The 21,757-nt window shown below is 41.7% G+C and overlaps 1 protein-coding gene across 1 annotated transcript in view; it reads left to right on the top strand.

The window, feature by feature from the left end:
• CHRNA7 (cholinergic receptor nicotinic alpha 7 subunit) overlaps positions 1 to 21,757 on the top strand; it is a 622,924-nt gene that overhangs the window by 521,250 nt on the left and 79,917 nt on the right. Inside the window, exon 5 of the mRNA XM_069765888.1 lies at positions 4,607 to 4,686. Coding sequence (XP_069621989.1) covers positions 4,607 to 4,686 — 80 coding nt within the window. The remainder of the gene's footprint in view (positions 1 to 4,606; positions 4,687 to 21,757) is intronic.

Raw genomic sequence — 21,757 nt, 5'->3', positions numbered from 1 at the left:
CCAAGCCTGGTTTCAGCACCGTCAGCTGTTTCCGGGTTGTGTCAACTTCACTGAGACGCCTATGCTTGCCCCGTCGTGGGGCGGTCGAGTTAGCCAACTCCAGGGTGCCTCCAGTTTAGGAGCTTCCTATGTGGGCTGCGTGAACTGGTAGTCAAGGCTGGTTCTGTAGTGCCAGTAGGCCCAGCTCCCCCTGTAGGACTGTTGGGGTTCGGTAACTGCGGCTGCCTCGCGGCCTAGCTGTTCTCTCCTCTCCTGTGGGCCTTCGGGTCCACCACCTGGTTCCAGCACCGTCAGCTGGTTCTCGGCAGTGTCTTTTGCTCTTGTACCTTCTGCTCCCCATCCTGGTTCCAGTACCGTCAGCTGGTTCCGGGCAGAGCCTTTGGCTTAGGTGCCTCCTTCTGGGTATCCAAGTTCCACCAATGTCAGGTGGTCCTTGGTAGTGCTTTCAGGCACGGGTACCTCCTGCTTAGTAACCGGGTTCCAGTAACGTCAGCTGGTCCTTGGTAGTTCCATTGGCTCTTGGACATTCGGCTACCCATCCGGGTTCCAGTACCGTCAGCTGGTTCTCGGCAGTGTCTTTTGCTCTTGTACCTTCTGCTCCCCATCCTGGTTCCAGTAACGTCATCTGGTTCCGGGCAGAGCCTTTGGCTTAGGTGCCTCCTTCTGGGTATCCGAGTTCCGCCAACGTCAGGCGGTCCTTGGTAGTGCTTTTTAGCACGGGTACCTCCTGCTTAGTAACCGGGTTCCAGTAACGTCAGCTGGTCCTCGGTAGTTCCATAGGCTCTTGAACCTTCGGGTAGCCATCCGAGTTCCAGTTCCATCAGCTGGTTCTTGGCATTTTCTCAGCCTTCTTGTACCTTCTGCTACATTTCCAAGTTGAAGACCCTAACGTCGACAACCCGGAAGACCACCCCGATGACGACGACCCGGAAGACCACCCCGATGACGACGACGACGACGACGGCGGAGACGACGACGGCTGAGACGACGACGGCGGAGATGACGACACTGGAGACGAAGACCCTGGAGACGACAACATGGAAGACCGAGAAGCAGAAGAACAAGAGGCTGCAGAACAAAGAGCAGAAGAACATTAAGCATAAGACTTAATATCAGAGCAAAAGATATTATCTAAATTATATGCAGAAGAAGACTAAGCAGTGTATGGGGGTGAGTCCGTTCCTCCTCGTGGTGCCCCTGGATAAAGCCTGATGCTGCAGGCCAAACTGAACGCGGACAAATGTAACTTTTGTGACTGGCAGAACGGAAGGTGTAATCTTCCAACTTTTATAGATAACAACTACGGGAATGCCTGTCACAAATGAGAATATGATGAAGAAGTAGAATAGGAAGAATAATAACAGTGGAATAAAAAGAATATGTAGAATAGGAAGAATAATAATAGTTGAAGAAAATGAATATGAAGAATGTAATAAAAAAAAAAATAGGTAGAAGATGAAGAAGAAGATGAATAAGGTGAAGAAGTTGATGTCAAGGATGCTGATGATGATGAAGATGAAAGTGTGGGAAAAGAAAAAAAAAAAAAAGAAAAAAAAGAAGGGGAAGGGCGTGGAATAGTGAAACATCAATATCTGACAAAATAAAAAAAATTTACATACTCAATATCTTTTTCAATCCGAACTTCTTTAAAAAAAAAAAAAAAAACATGCTATTCTATTTGATTGGACTAATCCTCATTGCCTTTAATGTCTCCGCCACCTCCCCCATACATCCTACATTATTCTTAGTTGTTTTCCTTCAGGTAGAATGAACCTACAAGGAAAGAAAGGGTTTATTTTAATTCCGATATTTTGGTCCCATTGACTTGCATTGGGATCGGGTATCGGTATCGGCGATATCCGATATTTTTTGAATATCGGCCGATCCAAACCGATACCGATACTTTCCGATATCGGAAGGTATCGCTCAACACTAATCATTAGTGATAAAAAATTAAAATATGTAGTTATTTGATGTAGTGATAATTCACCGTGCATATTATAATCACTCACATCCGTCCTTTAACCATTGTGCTTACAATCCATTTTCTCAGATGCATCTTCAGTTTGTATGTGGTACCCAGAAATGTGAATGGGAGTCTACTACTGTATACCCTCTACATGATTAAGATAAATTGGAGATTTTTCAGTGACATTCACCATGAATTCAATAGAAATACATTGCAGCTTGCTCCATTGGATGTCGTATTATGGAAATTACGGGCCTAGTTTATCAAAGCTTTTACGCCATGTAATAATTCAACTCATATGGTGGTACACGGAGATAGAAAACAGGAATACTTTAAATCTTCGGTTGGTTTATTATATTGCATAAACCAACAAGAAGGGGAAAGTAAACCCTGCCCTTCAGGGAAAAATAGGAAAGCAGGAAAGAAAACAAAATGCTGTAATGCAGTTGATATGTATGTTGGGAGCAGCCCGCTCTGGAGCAGCACAGGTTCAGTCTTTCCTCCACAAGACACAAAACCACTAGAGATCCTCTCCCCAGCCTTGCTGAATAAAGACTCCCTCTGGAGCCCAGCTATTTAAGCCCCAGACCAAACCCTGGGGTGGAGATAAGGTGGACATCCTCCCACCCGCTATATGGACGTCCACATGAAAGCCAGCCCATTATGTAAATTAACTTAACCCCTCATGGCACTTAGCGTGCTGGAGGAAAAAACTCTGGGTTTCACGTCACTGACGCCATTAAGAGTAGCGATATATAACTCCCCTCCAGTACTTTACCATTGAATTTGTCACAGCCAGTATTCTGGCTTGAAAAGCTTTGAATAGTGGACTAATTTTCGTGAACTTAAGGCTGCTCTAATTTTGTGACTTTTGGCTTTTTTGCCCCATTTTTGCCCAGCCCGGACAAAGTGGGCAGTTCTGGGGCAGTATAGGGACATGATGTTTGCCACTCATCAAATTCATAATGAGTGGTCACATTCGCTATGCCACAAATTGTACTCTAGGAGGGACTGGAGTATGATTTGCGGTGAAGCGCACACAAAGAGGTACGCTACTCAGCCGATTCTCTTAACTCATGAAAAAGCGTATGCCAGGAGCATCTGACTCCAGCACATCTCCTCACCAAGACTATAGGATCATCTGACTTCAGCACATCTCCTCATCAAGACTATAGGAACATCTAACTTCAGCACATCTCCTCATCACGGCATCAAGAGTGTTGTGGTTCTTTGTTTTCTGACCCAAAGTCAGATTGCCGGATCACCAGAAAGGCCAAATTAAGAGATTAGGCCCTCCAAAATAACAAGCACTCGGATGAAAGAATGCACACTTGTGAGCAAAAGAATTCTGTTTATTCTTCAGTGAACACTTCTTCTTTATACCATTTACAAACAAAACAATTTATGTAGCCCCCCCTGTTACCCAGGTCATGATGACTTTATCTACCATGTTCCATAATAGCTTTTGCACAACCTGAACACATTGCATATGAGATACTTAGTAAATAAATTATGAAATCCTTGACTATTAGTCTATAAGACTAGTTAATACTAAAAAAAATTAAACAGAGAGGAAAAACATTTAGCCCTGCTATGTCAGGAGCATCTAACTCCAACACACTTCCTTATCAAGGCATCAGGAGCGTCTGACTCCAGCCCATCTCCTCATCAAGGCCGATCTCAACAACTCTGATCTTGGTGATTCGGGCTGAATATATTTTCCCTAGATGCACTGGGTAGCTTCTACAGCTTTACAGTATAAAGGCAAAATTATATTTAGAATTGAAAGTCCTCAGTGGTTGATACCTTTAATGGCTAATTGAAAAGATGGTAAATTGCAAGTTTTCGAGACTACTCAGGCCTCTTCATCAGGCAAAGACTAATGCAACATCTGAAGAATCACATATTTATACAAAACACAGCACAGAACTGTCATTTCATTATGGGAGAGTGATAAACAGTAGTGTCCATAAATATTGGAATAGTTGTGTTAGTCTATGCCTGATGAAGAGACGTATGTAGTCTCGAAAGCTTGCAATTTGTTACCATCTTTTCAGTTAGCCATTAAAAGGTATCAACCAAAGAGGACTCTCAATTTTAAATATTATTCTATCGACTGGCTTACACGGTACCAAGATATATATCTTTCCTGTAGTATAAAGGCAGACACTCATTGTGCCGTCTTCTGAGCTCGCATGCAGTATCGTTGCACGCATTTTCCTCAGGGTTGTAAAGCAACCGTACCACCTATAACCTTATAACCCAAAAGCAGCCACAACACTTTTATTCAATGCACCTTGTTTTATTATAAATGTCCTTTTTATTTTGTGCCGTCAGAAGTCTGAAACAGATCAATTATATTCTCTCGCTAAATAAACACTTTGTGCCACTGTACATGAAAAATAGGTTAATCCGACAAAATTGTATTTCTCAGCTACACCCATCATTGAAAATGACAACAGAGACAGGAAATCTGTAGGTAATACACAGCAAAGGACATGTGATTATAGGTAAAGAATGATGCTATTCCATCACACGTTTAACAAGTCTTAGATGTGAAGAGACAGCTATGATTGTAATATATTGATTTATAATCACTGGCTGCCACTTTCTTACTCTTTATGTTATATTTTGTAGCGCAGATGAAAGATTTGATGCTTCATTTCATACTAATGTTCTAGTGAACTCATCTGGACACTGCGAGTATTTACCACCAGGTAAGATGACCATTTTTCGTATTTTGCCTTGATTATACCAATTTTATTTCCTGACCTTCTTGTTATCTGTTTGGGATTGCATTTTAGCATTTTTTCATGTCATTGGATATTCCTTGTCTTAACCTCCATTTAAAAGACATAATCTGCAGGTGTTTTTCAATCCCAAAGATTTTTCAAAACTTATCTTTAGGGTATGTAGTTATTTTTATGTCTTATCATGTCTGTGATAACATACTGTTTGAAAATGATTGAAATATTTACAGTAATATATGTTATCACTTGGTTTTGGATTGGATTTTGAAGGAAATTCTGCATCAACAAAATACCAATTTTTTTTAAATGAGGTTTTGTATTCAAAGAGTGGTCTGAAGTCAAGGTAAATTTCATCATAAATCCTTTTCTACTTTTTCTTCCTACTTCATATTTGTTTGAAAATCCAAGTGCATGCTGGGATACTCAAATACAGAGTCCTTGGGGGCAGAGGCTGTGGTCTCAGCCGTTCCCCCTACCCTCTGCCTGAAATGAAGCCCCTGCAGGTGACGTCACTGGTCTATGCACGCTGGGTATTCTGACACTGCTCTGTTACCGGCTCATTACTGTCCATCTGATTCAGCAATATTGTGCACGCTGTGATTGTGTACAGTGCTCAGGGACAGGGCATGAACAAACCCGACCCCTGAAACAAGGGTCACTGATGATGCTTTATTTCAGGGAAGGGACTGCAGCAGTGACCACAGCCTCTGCCCCCTGATGATGCTTCATTTTTGAATCCCAGCATTCCTAGCAGGGAATAAAATCGAAAATATGTTAGTGTAATTAGAGAACAGTAGGGCATTTTAAATGTAAGTATATCAAAAAATTTGTTTAGATAAAAAAAATAGGGATTTACAATTACATTAACTGTGACTTCGGAACACCCATTTACGCTACCATTCAAAAGTTTAGCGTCACCCAGACAATATTGTGTTTTCCATGAAAACTTATACTTTTATTAATCAAATGAGTTGCCAAATGAATTGAAAATCTAGACATTGACAAGGTTTGAAAAAAAGATTTTTATTTGAAATAATAATTTTCTCCTTTAAACTTTGCTTTCGTCAAAGAATGCCCTTTTGCAGCAATTACAACATTGCAGACCTTTGGCATTCTAGCAGTTAATTTGTTGAGGTTATCTGGAGAAATTTCACCCCATGAATCCAGAAGCCCTCCCACAAGTTGGTTTGGCTTGATGGGCACTTTTTGCGTACCATACGGTCAAGCTGCTCCCACAACAGCCCAATGGGTTGAGATCTGGTGACTGTGCTGGCCACTTCATTACAGATAGAATACCAGCTGCCTGCTTCTTCCCTAAATAGTTCTTGCATAATTTGGAGGTATGCTTTGGGTCATTGTCCTGTTGTAGGATGACTGCGGAGACCCATGTGTCGTAAACAGTGCCTTCCCCCTTCCCGCAAGTCCTGTAAAGACAACGCAAACAGGCCTAGATGGGTTGAACAGGTCCTGTCGTAGGATGAAATTGGTCCAATCAAGCGCTGTCTACAGGGTATGGCATTGCATTGCAAAATGGAGTGATAGCCTTCCTTATTCAAAATCCCTTTTACCTTGGCGTCAGGCACTCTTCCAGCATCTTTCCAGTTGTTCTGTGTCTCACAAAGGTTCTTCTGTGTGATCCAAACACCTCAAACATGGATTCGTCTGTCCATATCACTTTTTTTCCAATCTTTCTCTGTCCAATGTCTGTGTTCTTTTGCCCATATTAATCTTTTCCTTTTATTAGCCAGTCTCACATATGGCTTTTTCTTTGCCACTCTGCCCTGAAGGCCAGCATCCCGGAGTTGCCTCTTCACTGTAGACATAGACACTTGCCTTTTGCGTGTACTCTTTAATGGAGCTGCCAGTTGAGGACCTGTGAGGCGTCGATTTCTCAAACTAAAGACTCTAATGTACTTGTCTTGTTGCTCAGTTGTGCAGCGAGGCCTCCCACTTCTCTTTCTACTTTAGTTAGAGCCTGTTTGTGCTCTCTTCTGAAGGGAGTAGTACACGCCTTTGTAGGAAATCTTCAGTTTCTTGGCAATTTCTCGCATGAAATATCCTTCATTTCTAAGAACAAGAATAGACTGTCGAGTTTCACATGAATGTTCTTTTTTCTGTCCATTTTGAGAGTCTAATGGAACCAACAAATGTAATGCTGTAGATTCTCAACTAGCTCAAAGGAAGGTCAGGTTTATAGGTTCTCTAATCAGCCAAAGTGTTTTCAGCTGTGCTAACATACAGTACAGACCAAAAGTTTGGACACACCTTTTCATTTAAAGATTTTTGTGTATTTTCATGACTATGAAAATTGTAAATTCACATTGAAGGCATCAAAACTATGAATTAACACATGTGGAATTATATACTTAACAAAAAAGTGTAAAACAACTGAAAATATGTCTTATATTCTAGGTTCTTCAAAGTAGCCACCTTTTGCTTTGATGACTGCTTTGTACACTCTTGGCGTTCTCTTGATGAGCTTCAAGAGTTAGTCACCGGAAATGGTCTTCCAACAATCTTGAATGAGTTCCCAGAGATGCTTAGCACTTGTTGGCCCTTTTACCTTCACTCTGCGGTCCAGCTCACCCCAAACCATCAGGTCCTCTGGCGTAGCACCCCATCACTTTCCTTCTTTGTCAAATAGTCCTTCACAGCCTGGAGGTGTGTTTGGGGTCATTGTCCTGTTGAAAAATAAATCATGGTCCAACTAAACGCAAACTGGATGGAATAGCATGCCGCTGCAAGATGCTGTGGTAGCCATTCTGGTTCAGTATGCCTTCAATTTTGAATAAATCCCCAACAGTGTCACCAGCAAAGCACCCCCACACCATCACACCTCCTCCTCCATGCTTCACGGTGGGAACCAGGCATGTAGAGTCCATCCGTTTACCTTTTCTGCATCACACAAAGACACGGTGGTTGGAACCAAAGATCTCAAATTTGGACTCATCAGACCAAAGCACAGATTTCCACTGGTCTATTGTCCATTCCTTGTGTTCTTTAGCCCAAACAAGTCTCTTCTGCTTGTTGCCTGTCTTTAGCAGTGGTTTCCTAGCAGCTATTTTACCATGAAGGCCTGCTGCGTAATGTCTCCTCTTAACAGTTGCTGTAGAGATGTGTCTGCTGCTAGAACTCTGTGTGGCATTGACCTGGTCTCTAAACTGAGCTGCTGTTAACCTGCGATTTCTGAGGCTGGTGACTCGGATAAACTTATCCTCAGAAGTTGAGGTGATTCTTGCTCTTCCTTTCCTGGGGCGGTCCTCATGTGAGCCAGGTTCTTTGCAGCGCTTGATGGTTTTTACAAATGCACTTGGGGACACTTTCAAAGTTTTCCAATTTTTTTTGACTGGCTGACCTTAAAGTAATGATGGCCACTCGTTTTTCTTTACTTAGCTGCTTTTTTCTTGTTATAATACAAATTCTAGCAGTCTATTCAGTAGGACTATCAGCTGTGTATCCACCAGACTTCTGCACAACACAACTGATGGTCCCAACCCCATTTATAAGGCAAGAAATCCCACTTATTAAACCTGACAGGGCACACCTGTGAAATGAAAACCATTTTCGGTGACTACCTCTTGAAGCTCATCAAGAGAATGACAAGAGTGTGCAAAGCAGTCATCAAAGCAAAAGGTGGCTGCTTTGAAGAACCTAGAATATAAGACATATTTTCAGTTGTTTCATACTTTTTTGTTAAGTATATAATTCCACATGTGTTAATTCATAGTTTTGATACCTTCAGTGTGGATTTACAATTTTCATAGTCATGAAAATACGGAAAAATCTTTAAATTAGATGGTGTGTCCAAACTTTTGGTCTGTACTGTATTTGCACAAGGGTTTTCAAGGGTATTCTAACCATTCATTAGCTTTCTTACACAGTTAGCAAACACAAAGTACCATAAGAACACTGGAGTGATGGTTGTTGAAAATGAGCCTCTATACACCTATGAAGATATTGCATTTCAAACTAGACGTTTACAGCTAAAATAGTCATTTATCATATTAACAATGTATAGAGTGTATTTCTGAATCATTTAATGTTAGCTTCATTGGAAAAAACGGTGCTTTTCTTTCAAAAATAAGGAAATTTCTAAGTGACCCTAAACTTTTGAACAGTAGTGTATATGTATTGTTTTTTCATATCACATCTGCATTTAAAAAGTTACAAAGCTAACAATTTCTACACAGGCTTCTAGATTCACACTTCTGACTTTTCTTTTGTTTTACAAAAGACTTTTCAGCAGCCTCATTACTTTCATAGGCTTGACAGCAAACACCTCTATACTTAGTTCATACCCCTGGGTCTACCTTTCACATTAGATGATTTCACAGTTGACCCTGCTCCTTCTCCCTTCACATGGAACCTATGCTGTCACTCCTTTGATGCTTCAATACAAAAAAATCAGGTGTAAGCCAGTCTTTTTTTACTGCTAATTTACTCCTGGATTTCCTGAAACAACACGAAGTATGAGTCTAGAATAGCCTCAATAGCCAGTGTGAGAATTGCAAGATATTTAAAAAAAATGATTGTGATATGAAAAATAAAAAAGTATTACCAAGAATGTACAAAAACTAATTTAATATAAAAACCTGATTTGAACAGTAGGACATTTTATGATGACACATTTCCTTTTCAATAGAATTTGTATCTGTTAGTTAGTGGTTTCTTAGTTGTGAAAGAAAGGGAAGTAGAGAAATCCTTTATACCTGGGGTTCCTAATGTTATTGTATCCTATCCAACAACAGTAGGCGGTATGTGAAATATATTATTAAGTACTGGTAAAATTGCCTTAAAATTTACACTGTAGCAATGGCAATGTACATTCTAATAGCAAAACAAAATCCCCCCAAAATGTGGCAAAATCTAAATCTGCGATTAGTTGTTCAATTAAGAGTTCTACACTAGTTGTTTTAATATCAAGTACATGTTAAAAGTCCAAGTCTAGTGCCTCTGAAATTGCTTTGACCCTGGCATCTAGTTCCTGATTCTGTCTCTGGATTCAATATAAACTTATCACAGTTTGGGAATTGCAAATTCCAGAACCATTAGATGGAGAGGACTTCTCAATATAACCCCTCTAAAAAACACTTTCGATTTGCTTTAACCCCTTTCTGCCAGCTGACGGAATAGTACGTCAGCTGGCAGATCCCCTGCTTTGAGGCGGGCTCCGGCGGTGAGCCCAACTCAAAGCCGCGACATGTCAGCTGTTTTGTACAGCTGACATGTGCGCGCAATGAGCGCGAGCGGAATCGCGATCCGTCCGCACCCATTAACTAGTTAAATGCCGCCGTCAAGCGCTGACAGCGGCATTTAACTAGCGCTCCCCGCCGAGCGGCCGGAAATGCTCGCACCGCTGACCCCGTCACATGATCGGGGATCAGCGGTGAATTGTCATAACAACCAGAGGTCTCCGTGAGACCTCTATGGTTGTTGATGGTCGATTGCTTTGAGCGCCACCCTGTGGTCGGCGTTCAAAGCAACCCTGCATTTCTGCTACAAAGAGGTGATCTGTGCTTCACCTCTATATAGCAGAGGCGATTGAGTTATGCATGCTTCTAGCTTCCTATGGAGGCTATTGAAGCATGCCAAAATTAACCCCTTCATGACCCAGCCTATTTTGACCTTAAAGACCTTGCCGTTTTTTGCAATTCTGACCAGTGTCCATTTATGAGGTAATAACTCAGGAACGCTTCAACGGATCCTAGCGGTTCTGAGATTGTTTTTTCGTGACATATTGGGCTTCATGTTAGTGGTAAATTTAGGTCAATAAATTCTGCGTTTATTTGTGATAAAAACGGAAATTTGGCGAAAATTTTGAAAATTTCGCAATTTTCACATTTTGAATTTTTATTCTGTTAAACCAGAGAGTTATGTGACACAAAATAGTTAATAAATAACATTTCCCACATGTATACTTTACATCAGCACAATTTTGGAAACAAAATTTTTTTTTGCTAGGAAGTTATAAGGGTTAAAATTTGACCAGCGATTTCTCATTTTTACAACAAAATTTACAAAACCATTTTTTTAGGGACCACCTCACATTTGAAGTCAGTTTGAGGGGTGTATATGGCTGAAAATACCCAAAAGTGACACCATTCTAAAAAATGCACCCCTCAAGGTACTCAAAACCACATTCAATAAGTTTATTAACCCTTCAGGTACTTCACAGCAGCAGAAGCAACATGGAAGGAAAAAATTAACATTTAACTTTTTAGTCACAAAAATTATCTTTTAGCAACAATTTTTTTATTTTCCCAATGATAAAAGGAGAAACTGAACCCCGACAGTTGTTGTCCAATTTGTCCTGAGTACGCTGATACCTCATATGTGTGGGTAAACCACTGTTTGGGCGCACGGCAGGGCTTGGAAGGGAAGGAGCGCCATTTGACTTTTTGAATGAAAAATTGGCTCCACTCTTTAGCGGACACCATGTCACGTTTGGAGAGCCCCCATGTGCCTAAAAATTGGAGCTCCCCCACAAGTGACCCCATTTTGGAAACTAGACGCCCCAAGGAACTTATCTAGATGCCTAGTGAGCACTTTGAACCCCCAGGTGCTTCACAAATTGATCTGTAAAAATGAAAAAGTACTTTTTTTTTCACAAAAAAATTATTTTCGCCTCAATTTTTTCATTTTCACATGGGCAATAGGATAAAATGGATCCTAAAATTTGTTGGGCAATTTCTCCCGAGTACGCCAATATCTCATATGTGGGGGTAAACCACTGTTTGGGCACACGGCAGGGCTCGGAAGGGAAGGCGCGCCATTTGACTTTTTGAATGGAAAATTAGCTCCAATTGCTAGCGGACACCATGTCGCGTTTGGAGAGCCCCTGTGTGCCTAAACATTGGAGCTCCCCCACAAGTGACCCCATTTTGGAAACTAGACCCCCCAAGGAACTTATCTAGATGCATATTGAGCACTTTAAACCCCCAGGTGCTTCACAGAAGTTTATAACGCAGAGCCATGAAAATAAAAAATAATTTTTCTTTCCTCAAAAATGATTTTTTAGCCTGGAATTTCCTATTTTGCCAAGGGTATTAGGAGAAATTGGACCCTAAATGTTGTTGTCCAGTTTGTCCTGAGTTCGCTGATACCCCATATGTGGGGGTAAACCACTGTTTGGGCGCACGGCAGGGCTCGGAAGGGAAGGCACGCCATTTGGCTTTTTAAATGGAAAATTAGCTCCAATCATTAGCGGACACCATGTCACGTTTGGAGAGCCCCTGTATGCCTAAACATTGGAGATCCCCCACAAATGATCCAATTTTGGAAACTAGACCCCCAAAGGAACTAATCTAGATGTGTGGTGAGGACTTTGAACCCCCAAGTGCTTCACAGAAGTTTATAACGCAGAGCCATGAAAACAAAAAAAAAAAAAATTATTTTCTCAAAAATGATCTTTTAGCCTGCAATTTTTTATTTTCCCAAGGGTAACAGGAGAAATTTGACCCCAAAAGTTGTTGTCCAGTTTCTCCTGAGTACGCTGATACCCCATATGTGGGGGTAAACCACTGTTTGGGCGCACGTCGGGGCTCGGAAGTGAGGGAGCACCATTTGACTTTTTGAATACAAGAGTGGCTAAAATCAATGGTGGCGCCATGTTGCGTTTGGAGACCCCTGATGTGCCTAAACAGTGAAAACCCCTCAATTCTACCTCCAACACTAACCCCAACACACCCCTAACCCTAATCCCAACTGTAGCCATAACCCTAATCACAACCCTAACCACAACCCTAATTCCAACCCTAACCCTAAGGCTATGTGCCCACGTTGCGGATTCGTGTGAGATTTTTCAGCATCATTTTTGAAAAATCCGCGGGTAAAAGGCACTGCGTTTTACCTGCGGATTTACCGCGGATTTCCAGCGTTTTTTGTGCGGATTTCACCTGTGGATTCCTATTGAGGAACAGGTGTAAAACGCTGTTGAATCCGCACAAAGAATTTACATGCTGCGGAAAATACAACCCAGCGTTTCCGCGCTGTATTTTCCGCACCAAGGGCACAGCGGATTTAGTTTTCCATAGGTTTACATGGTACTGTAAAGCTGATGGAACACTGCTGCGAATCCGCAGCGGCCAATCCGCACCGTGTGCACATCGCCTAATTCTAAAGGTATGTGCACACACTGCGGAAAACGCTGCGGATCCGCAGCAGTTTCCCATGAGTTTACAGTTCAATGTAAACCTATGGGAAACAAAAATCGCTGTACACATGCTGCAGAAAAACTGCACGGAAACGCAGCGGTTTACATTCTGCAGCATGTCACTTGATTCTGCGGATTCCGCAGCGGTTTTACAACTGCTCCAATAGAAAATCGCAGTTGTAAAACCGCAGTGAAATGCGCAGAAAAACCGCGGTAAATCCGCCATAAATCCGCAGCGGTTTAGCACTACGGATTTATCAAATCCGCAGCGGAAAAATCCGCAGAGGAACAGAATACGTGTGCACATACCGAAATCCTAACCCTAGCCCTAACCCTAACCCTAGCCCTAACCCTAACCCTAGCCCTAACCCTAGCCCTAACCCTAGCCCTAGCCCTAACCCTAACCCTAACGCTAACCCTATTCTAACCTTAGTGGAAAAAAAAAATCTTTATTTTTTTATTGTCCCTACCTATGGGGGTGACAAAGTGGGGGGGTCATTTATTATTTTTTTTATTTTGATCACTGTGATAGATTATATCTCAGTGATCAAAATGCACTTTGGAATGAATCTGCCGGCCGGCAGATTCGGCGAGCGCACTGCGCATGTGCCCGCCATTTTGGAAGATGGCGGCGCCCAGGGAGAAGGCGGACGGACCCCGCCAGGATCTGTAAGTATGATGGGGTGGGGGGGAGCACGGGGGGGATCGGAGCATGGGGGGAGGGATCGGAGCACGGGGGGGTGGAACAGAGCACGGGGGGGTGGAACGGAGCACGGGGGGTGGATCGGAGCACGGGGGGGTGGATGATGCACAGGGGGTGGATCGCAGTGCAGGGGGGTTGGATCGGAGCACGGGGGGGTGATTGGAGCACGGGGGAGCGGACAAGAGCACGGGGGGAGCGGAGCACAGGACGGAGGGGAGCCGGAGCAGTGTTCCGGACAGATCGGTGGCTTGGGGGGGCGATCGGTGGGGTGAGGTGGGGGCACATTAGTGTTTCCAGCCATGGCCGATGATATTGCAGCATCGGCCATGGCTGGATTGTAATATTTCACCAGTTTTAATAGGTGAAATATTGCAAATCGCTCTGATTGGCAGTTTCACTTTCAACAGCCAATCAGAGCGATCGTAGCCACGGGGGGTGAAGCCACCCCCCCTGGGCTAAACTACCACTCCCCCTGTCCCTGCAGATCGGGTGAAATGGGAGTTAACCCTTTCACCCGATCTGCAGGGACGCGATCTTTCCATGACGCCACATAGGCGTCATGGGTCGGATTGGCACCGACTTTCATGACGCCTACGTGGCGTCATGGGTCGGGAAGGGGTTAAAAAAAAGTGTTTAAAAATATAAAAAAATAAAAAATATATAAAAGTTCAAATCACCCCCATTTTGCCCCAAGCAAAATAAAACAAAAAAAATCAAACATACACGTATTTGGTATCGCCACGTTCAGATTTGCCCGATCTATCAATAAAAACAAAGGATTAACCTGACCGCTAAAAAAATTACGTTTTTTTGGTCGCTGCGACATTGAATTAAAATGCAATAATGGACGATCAAAAGAACGTATCTACATCAAAATGGTATCATTAAAAATGCCAGCTCGGCATGCAAAAAATAAGCCCTCACCTGACCCCAGATCATGAAAATTGGAGACGCTACGGGTATCGGAAAATCGCGCATTTTTTTTTTAGCAAACTTTGGAATTTTTTTTCACCAGTTAGATAAAAAATAACCTAGACATATTAGGTGTCTATGAACTTGTAATGACCTGGAGAATCATAATGGCAGGTTAGTTTTAGCATTTGATGAACGTAGCAAAAAAGCCAAATAAAAAACAAGTGTGAGATTTAACTTTTTTTGCAATTTCATCACACTTGGAATTTTTTTCCCGTTTTCTGCTACATGACATGGTAAAACCAATGGTATAATTCAAAAGCACATCTCGTCCCGCAAAAAATAAGCCCTAATATGGCCATATTGACGGAAAAATAAAAAAGTTATGGCTCTGGGAAGGAGGGGAGCGAAAAACGAAAATGAAAAAACGGAAAAAGCTCCGGGGGTGAAGGGGTTAATGAACAAAGAATGATGTTTCTGAAATTCTATGAAATTGCATTGTATTCGATTTAAAGGTACTTGTTTAACTAACAGGAAAGCATGGAAGAAATAGATGTCTGTGTGAGACAACATGTGAGCAACAATGAAACATTGATTTCTATTATGTTTTTTTTCTTTCGATATACTACTGTTATCCGAAAACAGAAAGAATATATTCTCCTACATAAATCCACCATGAAGCTGATTTTTTATGCCAAGACTGTACTGGTCTTTTGATTACTTCTCCATCAAATTCACTTTGATTGTTCTGTATTTTCAGTCAATGTAATTTCCAGTGTAAGGAAATTGTAAGAACTTTTTAGTTAAAGAAGTTGCATTGTGAAGATAACAAATTCAGTACCATATTAGCGTATAAGAACATCATCGTGGTGGACCTGAGTTATTAGCAAGAGCAGATACCCAATAACAAAATGCGGCTCATGTTTTGGTGGAATCGACCTAGATATGTATTACATGGTCTTTTTTCAATTGGGTTGTTTGGTTGGTTTGTGAGGTTTATGGCACATATTATAATTTCTACATGTGATTGCTGAGTTAACTTCTCATTAAAAATAAGTTTTCATTTTCATCGTGAGATATGATTAATATTATCATTCTCATTGTTCCATCAACATCATACATGAAATAATCTGCATGGTGGCACCATCTCTATTTTAAAATGGACATATGATGACTTATACAATCACTCCACCATTAGGTACCATCTAAGTACTTAATTTGCATCACTTTCTATTTATCTTCACAGTAAGTATAAGTTCTTTAAAAAATACCAAATCAACTTGCTTTTTAGAAAGACTTAAAAGACCAATGGAAATGTGTATAAAAAAAAGCAAAGGAAAAAAAAATTCTCAAAACGTTTTCATTCTTCCAATGTACAAAAATACAAATCAAATATAAAAATGAACTTAAAGTAAAAAATCTAATGAAACATTTAAATGTAATAGCAACCAATATTTGATAAAATAGAATTAGCAGAAGCCACATCACCTAGTTTCTAGTGACATAGGTTATGGGTGGAGTTGGGCATCTCTATAAAATGGTGTAGAACATGTGAACATACTGTATACTACTACACAGAGAAGAGTTCAGGACACTGTAACATTCTTCACCTTTATTCCATCTCTACCATAACCTTAGTACATAATCTAATATTCCAGTCCTAAAAGCCTAATATACCCATCCATACTTCTAATGTTCCATTATTTAATTATTGTTTTACGTTAGCTTGTAGAATTCTGCATTGTAAAATGCATTTGCATTTGCACAACACTCTCCAGACTTTAGAATTTTATGTTTCCAATTCTGAAAATTACATCTTTTTATATAGATAGAAAAGTCACCCTCTGTCACCATAAATATTTGCCAGTTTTGTTTTTTTTCTGCACCTATAAAGTCGTATGAATGAATTTTTTTAAATGTTGTATTTGATATGTGAGCCAGTCTAATTCTTGAGGTGTACCCTCAGTTATGTAGCAAAATACATATAGTTGTGTATATAATAACCAGTTCTCTATTACTGTGGTCCACTGGATTTTGGCCGTTGCAGTACAAAGGAGGACATCAGAAAACTGCATGAATTTAGACACGATCCTCATCACTTTGACATCATATAAACATTAAGAACATGGACGAGGCCCCTAGACGTTGGTGAGGTGCATTGCTACATGATCACAGACTTATTAGTGGAAAAGCCAAACTTTACCTGCCAAAAATACAAGCTTGTGTCCCTGCTGGAGGAAAAGTTGCAATGTCTAGAAAAGAGAACAGCTACATTAAAAATAATTAAGAATGGTTATACAGGAAAATATATACTGTATGTCCTTGTGCTGGGTGATGAATTCTTAGACAGAGCAGAAGTATCTCTTCAGATTACAGAAAGAGAAGACATTTATAGTGTACCTGAAGAAACAGAGGAATGGAAGCATGTGACCCAGAGAAGTAGGAGGATCAGGATGCAGTCAGCACCCATACTGCTCAGGAACCAGTACCAGGCTCTTGCGCAGAATAACGGTGATCAAATCAGTCAAGATAAGTCTTTGACCACAATGAATAACCTTGTAAGAAGAGATGAGCGAATATTTCAATGTTCGGTATGGACTATGATCACCGAATTTGTAATATTTATTCGTTGAATATTCGCTGAACATAACCGAATGTCATTACGGTCAATGGGAAGCAAAAACAAATGCATGCACAACACCTTATCATGGCCCCAAAAGCTGCCAAAACACATGAAATAAGGGACAGACACCAGGAACGTGGCCTCAGTTCACTCACGGTACAAATTGTAGCATGGCACTGCAGTAATCAGCCAGGCATGAGGTATCCTGGTCGTAGCCAGTATTTACATCTTTCAATTGAGGGTAAAAGTAAGATGAGGTGGGTGAGGGATCGGTTTAGGCCTGCTGTGCTGGGAGCCCTGATATCACATACAACCTTCTTTCATGCTGAGCCACACTCAGGAGGCACAAATATCAGTTTATATATAAAACAAGAAGAGATTATACAGTGCTATGCAAATTAATTTGGACAAAGCATTTTTTAACCCCTTTCTGCCATTGGACGTAATATTCCGTCCATGTGGGGTGGGCCTTAATTCCCAAGGACGGAATATTACGTCCAGCACGATCGGCCGCGCTCACGGGGGGAGCGCCGCCGATCGCGGCCGGGTGTCAGCTGCTTATCGCAGCTGACATCCGGCACTATGTGCCAGGAGCGGTCTCGGACCGCCCCCGGCACATTAACCCCCGGCACACCGCGATCAAAGATGATCGCGATGTGCCGGCGGTGCAGGGAAGCATCGCGCAGGGAGGGGGCTCCCTGCGTGCTTCCCTGAGACCCCCGCAGCAACGCGATGTGATCGCGTTGCTCCGGGGGTCTCCTACCTCCCTCCCTGCAGGAAGTCCCGGATCCAAGATGGCCGCGGATCCGGGTCCTGCAGGGAGGGAGGTGGCTTACCAAGTGCCTGCTCAGAGCAGACACTTGGTAACGCTGCACTGCTCTCAGACAGATCGGTGATCTGTCAGAGTGCTGTGCAAACTGGCAGATCACCGATCTGTATTGTCCCCCCCTGGGACAAAGTAAAAAAGTAAAAAAAAAAATTTCCAAGTGTGTAAAAAAAAAAAAAAAAAAAAAAAAAATCCTAAATAATGAAAAAAAAAAAAATATTATTCCCATAAATACATTTCTTTATCTAAATAAAAAAAAAAACAATAAAAGTACACATATTTAGTATCGCCGCGTCCGTAACGACCCGACCTATAAAACTGGCCCACTAGTTAACCGCTTCAGTAAACACCGTAAGAAAAAAAAAAAAAAAAAAACGAGGCAAAAATCAACGCTTTATTATCATACCGCCAAACAAAAAGTGGAATAACACGCGATCAAAAAGACGGATATAAATAACCATGGTACCGCTGAAAGCGTCATCTTGTCCCGCAAAAAATGAGCTGCCATACAGCAACATCAGCAAAAAAATAAAAAAGTTATAGTCCTCAGAATAAAGCAATGCAAAAATAATTATTTTTTTCTATAAAATAGTTTTTATCGTATAAAAGCGCCAAAACATAAAAAAGATATAAATGAGGTGTCGCTGTAATCATACTGAACCGAAGAATAAAACTGCTTTATCAATTTTACCAAACGCGGAACGGTATAAACGCCTCCCCCAAAAGAAATTCATGAATAGCTGGTTTTTGGTCATTCTGCCTCACAAAAATCGGAATAAAAAGTGATCAAAAAATGTCACGTGCCCGAAAATGTTACCAATAAAAACGTCAACTCGTCCCGCAAAAAACAAGACCTCACATGACTCTGTGGACTCAAATATGAAAAATTATAGCTCTCAAAATGTGGTAACACAAAAAATATTTTTTGCAATAAAAAGCGTCTTTCAGTGTGTGACGGCTGCCAATCATAAAAATCCGCTAAAAAACCCGCTATAAAAGTAAATGAAAAAAATGTATTTATTTCCATTTTCCCATTAGAGTTAGGGCTAGGGTTAGGGCTAGGGCTAGGTTTAGGGCTAGGGTTAGGGCTAGGGTTAGGGCTAGGGCTAGGGTTAGGGCTAGGGTTAGGGTTAGGGCTAGGGCTAGGGTTAGGGCTAGGGTTAGGGTTGGGGCTAGGGTTAGGGCTAGGGTTAGGGCTAGGGTTAGGGCTAGGGTTAGGGTTAAGGCTACAGTTAGGGTTGGGGCTAAAGTTAGGGTTAGGGTTTGGATTACATTTACGGTTGGGAATAGGGTTGGGATTAGGGTTAGGGGGGTGTCTGGGTTAGAGGTGTGGTTAGGGTTACCGTTGGGATTAGGGTTAGGGGTGTGTTTGGATTAGGGTTTCAGTTATAATTGGGGGGTTTCCACTGTTTAGGCACATCAGGGGGATCTCCAAACGCGACATGGCAACCGATCTCAATTCCATCCAATTCTGCATTGAAAAAGTAAAACAGTGCTCCTTCCCTTCCGAGCTCTCCCGTGTGCCCAAACAGGAGTTTACCCCAACATATGGGGTATTAGCGTACTCAGGACAAATTGGACAACAACTTTTGGGGTCCAATTTCTCCTGTTACCCTTGGGAAAATACAAAACTGGGGGCTAAAAAATAATTTTTGTGGGAAAATAAGAGATTTTTTATTTTCACGGCTCTGCGTTATAAGCTGTAGTGAAACACTTGGGGGCTCAAAGTTCTCACAACACATCTAGATAACATAGTAACATAGTAACATAGTTAGTAAGGCCGAAAAAAGACATTTGTCCATCCAGTTCAGCCTATAAGTTCGTGGGGGGTCTAGTTTCCAATATGGGGTCACTTGTGGGGGTTTCTACTGTTTAGGTATATTAGGGGCTCCGCAAACGCAATGTGACGCCTGCAGACCATTCCATCTAAGTCTGCATTCCAAATGGCGCTCCTTTCCTTCCGAGCCCTCCCATGCGCCCAAATGCTGGTTCCCCCCCACATATGGGGTATCAACGCACTCAGGACAAATTGGACAACAACTTTTGGGGTCCAATTTCTCCTTTTACCCTCGAGAAAATACAAAACTGGGGGCTAAAAAATAATTTTGATGGGAAATTTTTTTTCTTATTTTCACGGCTCTGCGTTATAAACTGTAGTGAAATACTTGGGGGCTCAAAGTTCTCACAACACATCTAGATAAGTTCCTTGGGGGGTCTAGTTTCCAATATGGGGTCACTTGTGGGGGTTTCTACTGTTTAGGTATATTAGGGGCTCTGCAAACACAATGTGACGCCTGCAGACCATTCCATCTAAGTCTGTATTCCAAATGGCGCTCCTTCCCTTCCGAGCCCTCCCATGCGCCCAAACGCTGGTTCTCCCCCACATATAGCGTATCAGCGCACTCAGGACAAATTGCACAACAACTTTTGGGGTCCAATTTCTCCTGTTACCCTCAGGAAAATACAAAACTGGGGGCTAAAAAATTATTTTTGTGGGAAAAAGTTTTTGTTTTATTTTTACGGCTCTGCATTATAAACTTCTGTGAAGCTCCTATTGGGTCAAAGTGCTCACCACACATCTAGATAAGTTCCTTAGGGGGTCTACTTTTCAAAATGGTGTCACTTGTGGGGGGTTTCAATGTTTAGGTACATTAGTGGCTCTCCAAACGCAACATGGCGTCCCATCTCAATTCCTGTCAATTTTGCATTGAAAGGTCAAACGGCGCTCCTTCCCTTCCGAGCTCTCCCATGAGCCCAAACAGTGGTTTACCCCCACATATGGGGTATCAGAGTACTCAGGACAAATTGTGCCACAACTTTTGTGGTCCAATTTCTTCTCTTACCATTGGGAAAATAAAAAATTGGGGGCGAAAAGATAATTTTTGTGAAAAAAAAATGATTTTTTATTTTTACGGTTCTGCATTATAAACTTCTGTGAAGCACTTGGTGGGTCAAAGTGCTCACCACACCTCTAGATAAGTTCCTTAGGGGGTCTACTTTCCAAAATGGTGTCACGTGTGGGGGGTTTCAATGTTTAGGCACATCAGTGGCTCTCCAAACGCAACATGGCGTCCCATCTCAATTCCTGTCAATTTTGCATTGAAAGGTCAAACGGCGCTCCTTCCCTTCCGAGCTCTCCCATGCGCCCAAATAATGGTTTACCCCCACATATGGGGTATCAGAGTACTCAGGACAAATAGTGCCACAACTTTTGTGGTCCAATTTCTTCTCTTACCATTGGGAAAATAAAAAATTGGGGGCGAAAAGATAATTTTTGTGAAAAAAAATGATTTTTTATTTTTACGGTTCTGCATTATATACTTCTGTGAAGCACTTGGTGGGTCAAAGTGCTCACCACACCTCTAGATAAGTTCCTTAGGGGGTCTACTTTCCATAATGGTGTCACTTGTGGGGGGTTTCAATGTTTAGGCACATCAGTGGCTCTCCAAACGCAACATGGCGTCCCATCTCAATTCCAGTCAATTTTGCATTGAAAAGTCAAATGGCGCTCCTTCCCTTCTGAGCTCTGCCATGCGCCCAAACTGTGGTTAACCCCCACATATAGGGTATCAGCGTACTCAGGACAAATTGTACAACAACGTTTGGGGTCCATTTTCTCCTGTAACCCTTGGTAAAATAAAACAAATTGGAGCTGAAGTAAATTTTTTGTGAAAAAAAGTTAAATGTTAATTTTTATTTAAACATTCCAAAAATTCCTGTGAAGCACCTGAAGGGTTAATAAACTTCTTGAATGTGGTTTTGAGAACCTTGAGGGGTGCAGTTTTTAGAATGGTGTCACACTTGGGTATTTTATATCATATA

This window comes from Ranitomeya imitator, chromosome 4 (assembly GCF_032444005.1).
Source record: "Ranitomeya imitator isolate aRanImi1 chromosome 4, aRanImi1.pri, whole genome shotgun sequence".
Classification (NCBI taxonomy): Eukaryota; Metazoa; Chordata; class Amphibia; order Anura; family Dendrobatidae; genus Ranitomeya; species Ranitomeya imitator.
The sequence above is the reverse complement of the archived record's forward strand: the minus strand, read 5'-3'. Positions and strand labels throughout refer to the sequence as shown.